The following is a 14231-nucleotide window of genomic DNA, read 5'->3' on the forward strand; positions in this document are numbered from 1 at the left end:
CAGTTTTTAATAGCTTTGAAACATGCAAGGTAATAGCATTTGGTTTTTTCCTCACTGAATACAGTCCTGCCTCCACTAAAGCCAATGAGAGTTTTACTATTGATTTCACTGGGGCCAAAATATCCCTCATTAGCTAAGAAAAGGGAGGTAATGCAGACTGTATAGCATCCTTACTGAAACAAGCAGAATAGTGTAACTCTGTTGCTTACAGCACCATCTACAGGAAATTCTTCATTCAGTCACTTTTCCTTCACTTCTGCTTTCAAATTTCAAAAGGCTGAATGCATCAGTAAAGTTAATTATAAATTACAAAATGATATTTTGCCAGACAGATCCATTGAGGCTTGCCCCAGATTATGATACTATATGTGTGTATAGTGATGGCTATTATTATTGTTCCTGATTCATTTTTAAGGGACCTAACACTTTAAAAATATTATTTTTAAGTTGGCATTTTGATGTATAAAATACTACATTTAGGGTTTTTTATCCCTGGCTGTGTTTTGTACAGAATTGTGACTGGGAAAAATTATTGATTCTTTGGAAATGAGAATAACTGTGACCAACAGAAAATATCTGTTTTTTGTCCGTTTCTTCCTTAATTTTGAAAACAATGTGATTCTCTTTTATGTGTTTAGAAGTGTGTATTGAAATGTAAATGCACTATATAAAGGCTTAGTAGGTGAGAAAAAATGTAAAATAATGTCAGTATTTTTCTGACAGAATGGACATAATGGAGATAGCTCTACATTGCATTGTGTCTATGTATATTGTGGCCTCACCTAAGTGGGACTAATATCTCTGTGTTTGCATGCAGCCAGAAGACTTGGATCCTTTCCAAGAGGCTCTTGAAGAACGAAGGTACCCTGGTGAAGTTACAATCCCAAGCCCCAAACCCAAATACCCTCAGTGCAAAGAGAGCAAAAAGGATTTAATAACGTAAGCATAATGTGAGGTGAAATTATTTTTTTCTCCTTTTAATCTCTTCTCTCTTTGTCTTTTTTTAAACAAACAAGTACATATACGCCTTGCAGTATGAGCATGCAACATTTGCAGCATATAAATGTTTCAAACTGCCAGTTAAGTAAAGTGATAAGCTAATGTGTATTTGCTTGATCTTAACGATGCTATATTGTATTGAGACGCCATTTTCATTTAATCCTGTTCATTTTGCAGCTTTTCGATAGGATGCTTAAATCCCCTTGCAGTCATTGCAGCTAAACTGGAAACAATGAAACTTTTAAAAGTTTTTTTTTTTAAACATACTTACTATTTTGGCTGTTTTTGTTTTTGTTTGGTGGCAGATGTCCAACACCAGGGTGTGATGGGAGTGGTCATGTGACTGGTAATTACGCCTCACATAGAAGGTGTGACTTCATTTTTTTCATGGTGGATTCTGTCTTTTCAATTTATTGTTTTCAGCTTACCTCAACAATGCTGTCAAAGTAAAACGTTGAACTATGTGTTAACCCTTTGAGTAATATATGTTGACCTTAAAGCATGCTAATTTGTGTGTTGTATAAACGTCTTTTATTTTTAAATAGATTACTAAAATTTCCAAAGTATTTTAAAACTTTTAACTAGTTAACCCAGGATCACAAATATTTTTGTTACACTTTACTATTATATAAAACCAAAAAAAGGACTTTAATAGTATGTAGTATTGGAAGTAAAGTTTATTTATAAATATATTCAGAGGGTTAACTATATTACAAAATTCAATATTACAGCACTTGCCCCATCGCTTTTCTGCATTACAATTTTTATTTTTATTTTTTAATCTTTATGTTGTGTTTGTTTGGGAGAGCTAGTTTTATAGGTGTGTTGACTTACTTTGGATATCCTGCCATGTCTTACAGTTTGTCTGGGTGCCCCTTGGCTGACAAAAGCATTCGAAGTATGCTGGCCACAAGCTCACAAGAACTCAAGTAAGATATAAACAAAATCATTCTCTTTATGTATTTGCTCACTATTTGTCTATAATTATTTCCAAATATAGATAGGCTATTTGAGAAGTCACTGGCTGACACTTAGGGGCTAATCCTTGCTAGGAACTTCCATTGAGATCATTAGGAGTGCCACACAGTGGTCAGACTATAATTAAATCTATTTATTTAGTATATGTTGATATATCTATTTTGGTTAGTCTATAAATGCAAATCTACTCTGCCTTCTAATTGTCTTTTTTGCATACAGTCTATGTTAGGGGTGGGCAGACTTCTGAAGTTCTGGAGTCCAAGTTCAGACAAGTTTTGGAGTTCATGTTTCTATATTTTTGAATCCCAAGTCAAAATGTATTCAAACACTCCAAGCCTCTTGAGTTTGTCAGTCTGAGCTGGAGACCTCATGAGAACAGATGGATGAAAATATTCCCAACTGGAATTTTGGCAAAGCAATTATTTAATTTTTTCAGAACATCAATAAAATGGTCATTCTTGAATGAGGTAGAAGTTTTTAATTTAATCTGAACCAGTTTGTCTATCCCTAACTCATGTCTTATTTTCTCCAGGTTTACATCAAAGCTATTAGCCTAATGCATAGTCTCACTTGACTACTTTTTCTGGAATTTTTTTAGATGTTCTCCTGTCTTATATTTTAAATACTTTAGGATGAAAATATGTGAGAAGTGTAAGTTAACATTAGTTTTATGTTTAGTTATCTTTTTAAAATGTGAAAAAACCCTGTAGTTTTTCCATGATTAAATTGGGTCTTTTAATATTTAGAGATTAAATACATTTATGTAGAATAATTTGTTCTATACAGAGTTGTATAGAAAGTTATAAAATTCTTGGTAAAACTCTTAATTAGAATAAGATAGGACAGGTATAATATCTAGCTTTTAATTATTCAAAAAAAAAAAGAAGCTACATGTTATAAATTCTCTACATTTGTAATTAATAATTCTACTCAAATTTTGTAACCTCCATCAAAATTTTGCATAATCCATTATGGTAAAGCAGTATTAAAGGTCTAGTTTAACTTGTTTCCTGAACCTGAACTTTTACTGAAATTCTGCTCATAGAAGGGGTAGGGGAATGAATAATCACAGGTTAGTGACTTTCCTCAACATGTCCATAGCACATAGGAAGCAGGTGCAGAGGTTCAAATTAAAGAAAAATGGAGTAGGGAAGCACAAATAGGTACCTTTTGCTGATCTCTGAACTTACTGAGGAATATTTCCAAGTATTATGCAGGGATTTTACCTATGATGGCCGGAGTAGCCTTAAGTTCATATGTGTACTGTTGAGGCAATGAACCCAAAAGCATGGGGACTGTTTTAGAAAGTCAGCTGCTAAATTCAGGTTGCTCTTTAGATTTGCATAACAGGTTAGTAGGTTCTCAAAGGGGCTCACCTTGCTTAATCACCAACTCAAATATTATAGGTTTGAACATTCAGCTCAACTATTACAGGTATCTCATTCTACTCAAAAGCTGGTAGTTGGGGTAGGTAAAGAGCGGGGAGAAAAATAGGTGCGGTAAAAGCAGAAGGTGAGAAGAAACAAAGTACATGGAGTAGAGAACAGCTATAAGGAGTATCTTGGACTTTGAAACACACAGTGAATGGGGAAGCGGTAAATAGTAACAACAGTGGTTGAAGGAAGTATGACTGCATAATGCCAGCATCTGTATGACTCTTGGGATAGCAGGAAGAATGTGTTCACTATAACCCTATATGGCACTTCCAAAGAAAAATGTAATTTAAGTTGCCCAAAGTTGTACTTCGGGAGCATTGTCTTAAACTTTATGAAGAAAGTGGTCTACTGTCATCTTCTTCATCCCAGGCATTGCTACCAAAGTGTACATAATTCAGACCACTTTATATATATATATATATATGATATGGATGACTTTGAAAATGACATATTTGGATTTTATGTGTGCATTGGGATATAATCAAAATAAAAACCTCCATCTTATAAGAATATTATTAAATTGCAAAGGGAGTTACTCAAATATTGGGAAATCCTAGGTTTAAGCTGTCATCTAGCCCTTCCTACATATTCATTATGAGAGATTTTTAATTACATGATCACATAATATTTTTTCTACAAAACAACCACCTTATTTGGTGCACAGAATGGATGGCCTTCCTGAATAAGCAACTGTTTTATATTTTGTTTTGTCCTTATGTTCAGTATATGGTACCTATCCTACCTTAGTTACTGTGTACTATTCAAACTCTGCTCTCAAAACAGAATTATTAATTTCATTTTGGATTCTCATTAGTTTGATATTATCCCCATATTACAAAGAGGGGACTGAGGCACAGAGGGATTAAGTTAAAAAGTGTCCATTGATTGTGATTGTCTGATTTCAAACTTCTAGCATGCTATTTTTCAGAGTCCTTAATACTATGTAAAACTACATTTGCAAAAGAAAGCTTTCATTGAGTTCATTGTCACTGTGAGAGGCCAGTACTTTTGCGTAAGTAATACTGACTGCCTGTAAAAAGTCTGCTCTTATTGCCCTGACTAACATTACCGTTGAAGGCAAGACAAATCTAGTTCTACAGGGCAGTATAGCATTGTCGAGCCATTAGACTATCCTTTCCCATCAGTCTCCTGCCTCATTCACTGTCTACTTTCTAAATTCTTCTCCAGATGAGAAGGTTTTCTACAGAGGCTCCTTCACTATATTAACTCTGAGTTATCCCCTGAGTAGACCTATCTCATTCACTGAATAAGGTAGAGAGTTGCATAGAGAAAAATGTGATCATCTAAACACTGATCACAATGTATATCCATAAAATGAATTGAGCATAGGAGACCTAAATTCTGGCATTTCCTACTTTTGAAGTGCTTGATCTTGCAACCTGAATAATGTTCTTTTAAAACTGGGGAATTAATTTCCAAGGATTTTAAAGTAGCAGACTGGACAAAACCCAGAAACTCCATATTGTGGCATCACAGACATCATATGGGATGTCAGTAGCTTCAGAACATATGTTTCAACCACACAGCAGTAACAGAAACTGACAGTAGTAATAGGTTATCATTTTATAGTAGACCAATGCTGAGAAACTTTGCCAGCACATTTCATACGTATTTCCTGGCATCACAGTTAAAATGAGATTCACAAACCTGGGTACTGGAGAGGATTGTGCAAACATTCCTCTGCTTCTTCCTAACTGCCAGGAGGTATGGAATTATAAAAAATAAGGATTGGAAGAGATCTTAGGATTATCTGGTTCAAACGCCTGCTCAAAGCAGGACCATCCCCAACTGGGTCATCCCAGACAAAGTTTTGTCTAGCTAGATAGTTGAAGGCTACTATAAATCCCCTCCCAGTCTTCTCTTCCCTAAACTAATTAAGCCCAATTTCCTCAATCACTTCTCATAAAACATATGCCCCAGCCCCTCACCGTTTTGTTGCCCTCCGTTGAACTCTCCAATTTGTCCACATCCTTTCTGTACTGGGGTGCCCAAAACTAGACACAGTACTCCAGATGTGGCTTCCCCAGTGTGGATACAGGGAAAGAATCACTTTATATGACCTGCTCCTACCAATGCAGCCCAGTATGCCATTAGCCTTCTTTGCAGCAAGAACACATTGTTGGCTAATATTCAGCTTATTGTCCACTGTAACCCCCAGGCATTTTTCTACAGAGCTGCTGCCCAGCCAGTCAGCCCCAAGCCTGTACCGATGCATAGGATTGTTCTGTCCTAAGTACAGGACTTTGCACTTGTCCTTGTTGAACCTCATGAGATTCCTTTTGAGTGACAGTCTATTTCATCAGATGCTAAGATGTCAAATGACAAGATATATCCTCATCAGATACTTCAAGGCAGGCAAGGTTCTTTGAGTAAATGTGATATCCTGTATTAGACCAACTGAGTAGTTGGAAAAAATGTTTCTGACAAGCTTTCAGGCACAGTCACCCTTCTTCAGGCATGGGGAGTCTACTGTTCTGAGACTCCCCATGCCTGAAGAAGGGTGACTGCACCTGAAAGCTTGCCAAGACAGTTTTTTCCAACTACTCAGTTGGTCTAATACAGGATATCACATCTACTCAAGAACCTTGCCTGCCTATGTCCTTAGACGAACATAGCTACAACTCAAAACCCATCAGATACTTCAAAGCACTTGAAGAAGTAGGCTGCCACCTATGAAAGCTTGTGCCTCTCCAAACTGGTTAGTTTCTAAGGGTATGTGTAGACATTACACTAAGATAGACTTAACTAGGGTTAGGTAAATCTGTACAGATATTTGGGGAGGATAAATCAGGTGAAAAGTGCCTGTCCTGATCCAACTTTCTTCACCTGAGGAGGTGAACTAAGATAGATCAAGATTGGGTTGGCCCAATTTAATAAACACCTGTACATGTTCAGAGAGCAGTCATGGGGCTGGGAAAGCCCAGCCACTTGTCCCAGCCCTGGTGTCACGGAGTCACATAGGTGCCCCGTGATTGTGAGGGTGATTGGCAGAGCTGTCAATCACCCAGGCAGCTCAGGTGCCTGGTTGCCAGGGTAACCAAGTGGGTCACATGGCCGGAAGGGGGCAGGGCCAGGCCTTTATATATAGCTTAGGCCGGAGCCTGCCTCACAGTTCCCTTCTGGCTGCCGCAGGAGCAGGAGCTCTGCGGCTCGAGCTGAGTGGCCTGAGTTGGTGGTCGCAGCATTACCCCACTAACAGGCTGTGATGATGCGGGGAACAAGATCACCCTGACGGGAGGTAGGACTGAGAGCCCTGGCAGGGCTTGGAGTTATTGGTAGGCGTGTGGAGCCTCTGTTTATGTTGTAGCCAGAGGGCTTGAGTTTACGTTACAGTTTACACCGGAGGACCGGGTGAGGCTGTAGGGGAGCGAGGAGGCCTCACGGGAGCTCCCCAGCAGCTTGGGGGTTCCCAGTGCCCAGTAGGGGCACAGTGCCAGGGGCACTATTGTCGGTGCCAGGGAGGCACCGTATTGCGCCAGGGAGGCGCGGTGTGCGGGGTTACAGACCCCGGCCCATCAGGGTGGTGTTTGGCCTAGCGAGGCAACCAGACCCAGAGAAGGGTCAAGGGGACAGGCACGGCTGCGAGTGCCTGTGCCCCTAGCGCGAGGCGCGCAGTGTCAGCCCCAGAGAGGGCGAGGCCCCAGAGCGGGGCCGAGCCAGGGCGCGAGGCGCGCGGTGTCAGCCCTGGAGAGGGCAAGGCCCCAGCGCGGGGCAGAGTTGAAGCCCAAGGGGCGAAGCGCAGAGAACGCGGTAGAGGCCCCAGAGGAGCGAGGCCCCAGAGAGGGGCAGAATAGCCAGGGATAGCTAGCCACCCAAGGGCGCCGAGACTAGGGCGGCGATAGCGCCGGCCCAAGGGCACCGAGACTAGGGCGGCGATAGCGCCGAGGCTAGGGCGGCGAGAGCGAGCCGGCCCAAGGGCGCCGAGGCTAGGGCGGCGAGAGCGAGCCGGCCCAAGGGCGCCGAGGCTTAGGCGACGCTAGGGAGCCGGACCCAGGGGGCGCCGGTATTAGGCGACGCTAGGGAGCCGGACCCAGGGGGCACCAGCAAGTTGCTGGGCGCCAGTAAGACAGGCCCAGGGCGCGGGGAACGGGCTAGAGATTGGAGCCCGACCCAAGGAGGCGCCAGGTGGGCAAGGAGCCCCAGGGCCCCAGAGAGAGAACGAGGGCACCCGAGGGGTGCGGGACCATCCAAACGTCCCCAGAACAGCTGCGAGGTTTGGGGCATGCTGAGGGGGAGGTTTGGAGGCACGCATTTGCCCATAAGGCGGGACGCATATCGAAACCCCAGTCTGGAATAGGGACAGGAACACCAAGACCGTCCATTAGGGAAACTGGCAGCCTCCACAATATATATATGTCATCAAAGTCGTGGCGGGCGAGATTCTGAGGGTGCTACGTCACCCTAACGTGACGGTAGGGGGCGCTAGGGAGCTCACGGCCACCCCTAGCCGCCACTCCCTCACACCTGGGTCTGTGATTTTCTTACCCTTGCTGACTCCCCTGACTGGGATAGTTTTAGCCTTGACCCTCTCATACACAGCAAACCTCCCCGCCTCCCCGCAACATAGATCCATTAGCTAACCCCGATCTCTCCGCCCTGATTTACTTAGATCTAGTTCCCAGCCTTGTTCCTGGCACCAGTGAATGTCTGCACAAGTGGGGCTTGATCTATGATCACACAGCTTAAAATAAGCTGCATGATCTTCAGTTGGGTCCTGCAAGCGTGTGTACATGCCCTAAAGTGCCACACTGCCCTTCTACCAGACTTAAAACTAATATGACTACCTCTTTCTCCCCAGTTGTCAACCCTTCTGCCCCACCCCTTCCAATCTGCCCCAGAAATATCTCTTCTTCATCCCTAGCTCCGGTCCCAGTCCCATTATCCTCAGCTAACTAGTTTTAGTTCTCCTCCTCCCATCTTTTCATCCTTCTAATCCCAATTTCCACTGCTACACTACTTGCCTAGTATCAGTAGGCACCTATACGTGTGCCTGACTCCTGCTCTGATGCACTCCAGCAGCCTCGGCATCATGGGTAATTGAGTGTCCCCATGCTTCAAAATGGCAGTGGGCATGCATTAACTAAGGCTCATTGAATGAGGTTTAGTTGAAGTGCCCCAGCCTCTGTTTTGAAGCACAGGATGCTGAATAAATGAAATGCTGTGAGCACTTTAATTAAAGCAGCTCCCGAAAGGCTCTGTAATTAAAGAGCCCCTGCCCCCACCCCCCTGGAGTACTGTTCATCACCCCATTCCTTGTCCCCATGTCTTTTCATAGACAGTCCTTGTCTTTCTCAGCCCATACCACAGCTCTTTATCATATATTGTCTCACCTCCTTCCTTCTTTTTATAAGTCCCACTTCCCTTTCCCAGCCTCAGTCTTTCCCAGAAGTTATCAATCAATTTCAGTCTCCCTCTCTATCTGCTATCCCCAGTTTCCCCACTTCCCATGACAGTACCCAGTCCCACTGTCTTTGTCGAATCAAATCATCTTCCAGCATCTGGCTCTTATTTCCTATATATTTGAAACATGCTGCTTGAAAACACAGGAGAGACCTCCTCATGCTCTTATTTGTGCTATCCAGACATGATGTGGTCCACAGCAGCCCAGAGCTACAAGTGTATGGAAACATTAGCTCAGCTTGAGATACGCTACTTGCATGTGTGAACTTAGATTTTCCAAAGACTTGGCCAAATTTAGGAAGACTTTCTCAAAAGTAGATTCCTGACATGATGGCCACCCTAGGCCACAGCCAAAGCAAAAAGTGCTAGAGCTTTTTAAAGAAAAGATCACCTGCATTTTTTAACATGGGCAAAATAACAGGCATTTTCTTAGCCTCGTTATTGAAAACATGTAAATTTTAATTGATATTTTCTGGAAGGGCCATTTGAGGTAGACATCCGACATCGAAAATTTGAGGGTTAAAGTTTGGCAAAGAAAAACCCCTGAAAACAGGGTCTGAAATTGGAATGTTTGAAAGCATTTAAAACATAGGTAATACTATCTTCCTTACCTATAATTATGTACATGAAAGTCATAGCTGTGCAACACATTGCAAAATTATTGGCTAATTATATTTATACATGTTATAAGTGACATGGCCATTTTTTAGAACTAAGAGCTGGTGTAGTATGCCATTGGAAAGGGAATATTCCAGCCTGTTTTTAGAACCTACTTCCTGTGGAAAACTCCAAAACAGACTATTTAAATATGCAATATTTTGAATACATAAACATTCAGATAATATTGAAGTGCCTTGTGAATGTAGTAGAGCTAGGGTAACTTAAGTTAATAATGTTAATAAAGAAATAATTCTTAATGCCAAAAAAAGGCAAAATAAACTATTAAAACTTGTGTAAAACACTCAGAAAGCAGGTTTCCCTAACTTACAGCATATCCAGAACACTTGGTGGTATAGTATGATATAAAGATTTTACTCCTGGACACCTTTATAGCACATTGTACAATGTATGTTATCCATCTGTGTATTGACACAATGCACACAGAAGTATATAATATGTAATTTTCAACTGAAATTTTGCCAGGACGTAGTGATGGACACATCTATGCCAAAAGAACCATGGAATGTTTAATGACCATACATAGCTTTCCGCTTGCTCTAGATTGTTGTAATAACAACACACACATATACTTTTTTCACACAAACTATCACAATCAATTAGATATGTTAATTTGCTATTCTTTACTTCTGTTCAATTTCTTCTGTCACATACCTGTCCCAAAGAGATCAATATATGCAAAAAAGGGTGAAATTTACTTGCAGAATCCTAAAAGCAGTTCTAAACTCTGTAATTCCTCCTCACTTTGTGATTGGGGTTTGCATTATTTCCCATATGCAATTGAGAAGGAAACATCTGAAGATGAGTGGAGGAAGAGGCCATAGGATCTGTATATTATTATAGGCTCCAAAGGAAGGCAAACTAGGTGCTCGTTTTGCAGAACTGGTTTGTGTGCATGTGTGTGTGTAAGTATATGAGTGTATGTGCATGTATACACACACACATACATATACACACATATACACCTACTACTAACTCCTCTTCTCTTCTGCTTCCACCAACTACTGTTCACTCTGGGCTGCCTCACCTATCTGGAGAATAGACAACCCAGGCAGCAGTAACAGCAGCTTCTGTTGTCTCTCTCATGTCTATGAAAGTTCACTCTTCTCTGATTCATGTATTGCTTCCTAGTTTCAACATCCCAAGTAGAACCTGTTTGCTTATATATATAATTAATTGACTTCTCTGCAGGTTGCTGATTTTTAAATAATCAAATTGCAGCTGACTTTTATGTAAATATGTAGTAATTGTTTATAAGACCTAAATAGCATCAACAATTAGACTGGAAACTCAAAGTAACAGGGGATCTTTGAAAGGTTGATTATAGTATAAGCTTCTTAACTTTTTCATAACCAGAGCAGAGTCTGTTTTTATTATTTATCATACATATCATAATGGATTTTGTTTCTCAGAACTACAGTGATGGGACCCTAGAAATAATTTAGGTCAAATTTCGCAGCAGCAAGTGGATGGAAGAAGCTTTCCCAGGCATGAAGCAATTTTAGACTTGGCCAAATTAGATGCTGATATCAACACCTTCTATTCTGTAATTTCATTTTGATAGACACAGGTAGGATTATACAGTACTCCAGCCTGACATACAGCGAGAGCATAAACATGAAACTCTGTATACATAGTTCAGATACAGGCCAATGCAGTTACACGATTTGGTCAGTAATCTTCACTACTGAGGGGATTTCTTTAGCTTTTCGTTTCTAGTTACTGGCGCCAGCAAAGAAGACTTCAGTACTTTTAAGAGTGTCTCTGAAGAAATTGACTTCTGGCCTGAATCCAAGCCTTTTCAGTGTTATGTTTCAGGCTGTAATGGTGTTGAAAGACAACTTTTTTCTTCAAAAGTAAAGGGATGCTGGATCAAGCAGCAAGTCTCCCTTTGGTGGGAGAGCAATTATCAGTCTAGTAACACACACTTATATAGTTTAAGATGAATATTGAAAAGGTTCAATTGCCAATAGACTCTTTACCTCGCCTTCTAGTTTACTGTAGGAATGTAGTTTCCTAACAGCCACGCTGAGTCTCATTGTTTGGTAATAAATCATTTTACTAAGTAAAGAAAAATTGCCCAAAACATTATAACATAATATAACAGATCTTCAATTAAAAATTAGATGATTCAATATTAAAAAGCAACAATGTAAATATTCAGTTAACTAAGCCAAGCCAAAATCATGCAGGCTAAACACTATCCTTTTTCCTTCAGTGCCCTGCCAGCTACAGCCATTGTACATCTGTGCGCTCAAAAAAATGACTGCTTGGAGTTGAATTCTGTCATTCTTTTTATAAGGTTCTTTTACATGGCCAGATCCTGTCTCTGCTGAGAGTCAGACTTACAATAAGGCAGATAACCTACATTTAATATAATTTCCCTAGAGTCAGTTCTCTGCCAGAGATTCCTGGTAGTGCCAATATTAAATTATGCCAACCTCCCAGAGGTTGGACAATCACGAGAATCTTCCATAAGCTTCCAAAATCATTTGGACCCCAGACACTGAGGTCCCCCAGCAAAATTCCCAATCTTCAGTTGTTTTCTGTAAGGGATGCCAAGTGGCCTGTCCCTTTGTTAACTTTAAGGAAGGGAGGCAGTCTCTTTCTGCTTTCTACACTGGAGCCTTAGGGCTCTGCTTTTCTTCTCTACCTTGATATAGGGGACAGGCTTAGGACCAAATATGGCTATTTAACTACTCTGAAGCTAGGTTTTCCTTGCTCCCTTTTCCATCTTATGTCACTTCCGACTCTAACTTCTGTATCCTTGGTCAGTCTTTATTGGTACTTCTCATTCCCCTTTTCCCTGTTTTTTCCCTGTATCTGTGCCCCCCTCCCCCTGCCCCCTTAGTCCTAAGATAGAGGAAGAAATAAGCCTTCATTTCATTGACTATCCCTCAATATGAGGATGATGTCTGTTGTGGGGTGGGATTACAGCTGAGTTTTAAGGTGGCTGAGGAGTACAATCCATGCTCTGCACGTTTTCCCACAGACATGATAAAGCGGTGCCTTGTAGGAGACACAACTGTTGGCCAGGATGGTGTGTACTTTCCTTCTTCCTCTGCCATTTCTTGGCTTCCTGCGTAAGATAGTTGTCTTTGAAGTCAGCTGTAGCTTGATACATGGTGCAGCTCCATTGAGGCCTGTTACCAGCCAGCATTTCCCAATCGGTAGGGTTGATGCCACTCTCTTAAGGTATGCTTTCAGGGTGTCCTTGTAGCACTTCCTCTGTCCTCCATGGGTCCTCATACCATAACTAAGTTGAGAGAAGAGGACTTGCTTCAGGAGATGAGTGTCAGTCATCCACACAGTGGCCAGCTCAATGGAGTTGATGTTTCATGATCTTTGCCTCAGTACTGGTTATGTTAGCTAAGGCTTGCATTTAACCCACTCTCCAATTACTTAGGTTAGGTTAGCTGTAAGATTAGGACTGCTGTCATGCAGGGAAAATTGAACATTCTCCAGCTCATCTCTTTCCTTCCTGCTGCCCTGCTATCAGGGGATGCCTCTACATGTGCTCCAACACATTCTGATTAGAAAGTGTTGGAGCAGACTTCAAAATGGTGGCAGGGGAGCTTTAAGTACAGCTCATTTGATGAGCTTTAGTTAAAGTGCCCCTTCATCATTTTGAAATGCAGGATACTAAATACATGAGATACTAAATACATGTGGCGTTTTAATTAGAGCAACTCTTGGGAGTATACATGTGCTCTGGGGTGGGGGGAGGGGTGTTTAATTAGAGAGCTGTTGGGAACTGCTCTAATTAAAACACCCCTCCCTCCACCCCAGAGCACATGTATAAGCACCCAGGAGTTCTAACAACCATCCTAGTGCCCAGCGAGGAAGGAAGGAGAAGCTGTTAGGCACAGGTCTCCTGTTCATTGCTACTGTTGGCAGGAGGCAAAAATATATACATATTTTAAGAGCCTGAAAAATAGCTATACAGAGGTGCTAGCCAGGACTGGTAGTGTCTAGGACATTCCAAGGACCTTACAGGACAAAATGGTACAGCTGAAAAACAAGCAGTAAATATGGTGGAATTTACTCTTTATAATTGTTCATGCTAATCAAAAGATATTTGAAAATTTTAGGCTAAATCCTCACACCAAACTCCCAATGCTTTCTATTTCCCTGGCTACATTGCTTCAGTTGGAAGTGTATGAATTAGAACCAAATGAAGGCAGCAGGATTTGGCAGGGAACACATACTTCCAGAATTGGCTTTCTAACACTGTCCCTTATTTGAAGACTTCAAAAAAAGGTTAAGTCCAAATTCAGTAGTAAGCCAAAGACTTAAAATTTGCAAATATGCTTCTTTACAAATATGTATTTTAAGGCCATATTGTAACTAGCTGTCCCTGAGACAGAAAGGGAGCAGAAAAAGGTCTTCCCTGCTTGACTAGTCCATGCATGGGCTTGTCCCAGTTGTCTGTAGGAGTGTGTATGTGTCTTTGTCAGTCTACTGCTAAGGACATTCAGTGCTGTAAATGGCACAGGAATGAGCCCAGTCCCCATTCAGCCTAGCACACAGAGTTGGCCAGATATGCTGCAGGGGGGAAGTTACATTATCTTGCAATTTAGACAGTTAGATTACCTATGTATCCCTTACAACAGACAGTTTCCTTGCTTTTGGGCCAAGTTATGTTGGTACTTCAAGATAATATCTCATTTTCTGTGAGCCCAACTAAGTGAGCACATGAAGGGACTCCCTATACCTGTG

The 14231-nt window shown here is 41.5% G+C and overlaps 1 protein-coding gene across 12 annotated transcripts in view; it reads left to right on the top strand.

Annotated features, from left to right (window-relative positions):
- The window catches only part of MYT1L (myelin transcription factor 1 like), a 485235-nt gene that overhangs the window by 399972 nt on the left and 71032 nt on the right, over positions 1–14231 (top strand). For 10 of the 12 annotated variants that reach the window (XM_019537449.1, XM_019537454.1, XM_019537450.1 and 7 more), the window contains 3 exons: positions 818–939; positions 1305–1367; positions 1860–1928. In XM_019537449.1, the coding sequence (XP_019392994.1) occupies positions 818–939; positions 1305–1367; positions 1860–1928 (254 nt within the window). The remainder of the gene's footprint in view (positions 1–817; positions 940–1304; positions 1368–1859; positions 1929–14231) is intronic. The other 2 variants (XM_019537456.1, XM_019537457.1) reach the window with 1 other exon arrangement.

This window comes from Crocodylus porosus, unplaced genomic scaffold (assembly GCF_001723895.1).
Source record: "Crocodylus porosus isolate Cpor-Errol unplaced genomic scaffold, CroPor_comp1, whole genome shotgun sequence".
In the NCBI taxonomy this organism is placed as follows: domain Eukaryota; kingdom Metazoa; phylum Chordata; order Crocodylia; family Crocodylidae; genus Crocodylus; species Crocodylus porosus.